This window comes from Orycteropus afer, unplaced genomic scaffold (assembly GCF_000298275.1).
Source record: "Orycteropus afer afer isolate SDZICR_OR568_19922 unplaced genomic scaffold, OryAfe1.0 scaffold00967, whole genome shotgun sequence".
Taxonomy (NCBI): domain Eukaryota; kingdom Metazoa; phylum Chordata; class Mammalia; order Tubulidentata; family Orycteropodidae; genus Orycteropus; species Orycteropus afer.
The window spans coordinates 43,681-45,683 of record NW_006922554.1 but is presented as its reverse complement, the minus strand read 5'-3'; the positions used below and the strand labels follow the sequence as shown (position 1 = coordinate 45,683).

Below are 2,003 nucleotides of genomic sequence, written 5' to 3'. Positions count from 1 at the left end.
GATTGCCCAACCTTCCTTCCGAGGAGTGGCTGGTGGGTTTGAACCGCCAGCCTTCTGGTTAGCAGTCAAGTGCCTTAGACACTATGCTACCAGGTATTAGATTCTCCTTAAATGAAGATCAGGGTAACTCTATCTCCTTTGCCTACTCCAAAGGAAAATGAATATCTGTGAAGCTATACAAATGTAAACTATATACTAAGCTAGGGAGGGGAAGAAATTATTTTCTAGAACTTTCTGAAGCAGCTGGGATTATGGCTAAATGCCATTTAGAAATACTCAATTGCTTTAAGAGAGTCAAGAGATTCCTTGTCTACACTGATTGTCACTGTTTAGAAAGAGTATTATCTTTTTAAAGGGATCAGATTCAGCAAGGTGATCATGAAAGCACACAAGTACTTGCCCAATGTTGCCTTTCCCCACCCTTCCCCTTTTTATACAGGTCATGGCCTCCTCTAGGTAGACTTGGCTTTAAGTAGTCATTAAGCTTTGAGCACCTACTTCCTCTACCATTAGCTTCTTGAAGCCCTGTGCCCACCAGACAACTTTCCCAGGCCAGCCTCTGCACACAGGTGGGTGTATCAACCAATGTGAAACAGCATAAAAAGGAAACCTGGTATTAAAGAGGATCCATAATAAGGCAAATCCCACTCACATACCCAAGTGCTGTGTGTCTCTGATGGACCATTTATCAGCCTGCCTTAGACCATCTGGGCTCCACTCCCAACTATGTCCCTTTACCAGCTGGGTGACTTAGGCTACATATCTTACCATTTTTTAGCCTCACTTTTCTTGCCTGTAGGAGCCCTGGTGGTACAGTGGTTAAAGCACTCAACTGCCAACCTGAGGTCAGTGGGTAGGAATGTACTGGCTGCTACACAGGAGAAAAATGTGGCAGTCTGTTTCCATAAAGATTTACAGCCTTGGAAACTCTATGGGGCAGTTCTACTCTGTTCTAAAGGGTCGTTATGAGTCAGAATTGATTCAATGGCAGTGGGTTTGGTTTGGTTTTCCTTGTCTGTAAAATGGAGATAGTAACAATACCTATATATTCTGAGGAGTAAAAGAAACATTCCATGTCAAATCCTTAAGAAAGCCTGATAGGACAAGTGCTCAATAGAGGTTAGCTGTTGCCTTTATTATAGTAGATTATTTGAAGGCAATACTCCTGTATTTTTCCTTCTAGTGTGTCCCACAGTGCCTGAGATTTGTCCTCATATGCATTAGGCAACCAATAAAATGATTGTCGACTTGATTCAATCTCATTGAACTACAGAAAACCCCTTCAACTGATTAAATCATTAACCCTCGTAGTTTGGAAGTTTGTCTAAGTTAGTAGTGAATAAGCCACAGGAGACATTGCCACAGCCAGCCAGGACCCTACCAGTGCTCTCACCATGTTTATACACTTGCAATGATACTCAGACTTTGGTGTATTTTTCATGCTTGCTGTAAGTAACAGTACCATGAATAGCAATTAACTGGGTGCAAGAAACTGAAGTGCTGCTAAGAAGTTTCTATTGAACTGATCTTCACTGTTCTCTCACATTCCTTCGGCACTCACTTTAACCATGTACAAACAAGGAAATTACTGTGCCTCTAACACAGTATCACACCTAGACTCTAAGGGGTGGAAAGTACTTGGCCATGGAGTTTAAGCACTCACTGAGCTCCGTGAATGGCGAGACCAATGAAGAAGATCACAAAGAGATGGTGTGTGTACCAAAACACTTCAAAGTACGATCTTCGAATGGTTTTAGTAGAGGAGGTTATAATTAATATGAGGCACAGTGTGATGACAATTCCAGTGATGCCTGCCAACAGAGTCACAGCCACATACAGACCTCCTTCAGGGTTCTAGAAAATACAAACACATACATACATTATTTATATAGGCACTTGTATGCAGGAGCATCCATTTATTAAATATCTAGTGCATAGGGCAATAGGCATTTTTATGCCACATTTTGATAGTCTTAATCATTCCTCACAGAGATAAAGAGTTG

General features: G+C 41.6%; 1 protein-coding gene across 1 annotated transcript in view; it reads right to left on the bottom strand.

The window, feature by feature from the left end:
• The window catches only part of LOC103212455 (cytochrome b-245 heavy chain), a 39,558-nt gene that overhangs the window by 16,344 nt on the left and 21,211 nt on the right, over window positions 1-2,003 (bottom strand). The window contains exon 6 of the mRNA XM_007958428.1: window positions 1,664-1,854. Within this exon, the coding sequence (XP_007956619.1) occupies window positions 1,664-1,854 (191 nt within the window). The remainder of the gene's footprint in view (window positions 1-1,663; window positions 1,855-2,003) is intronic.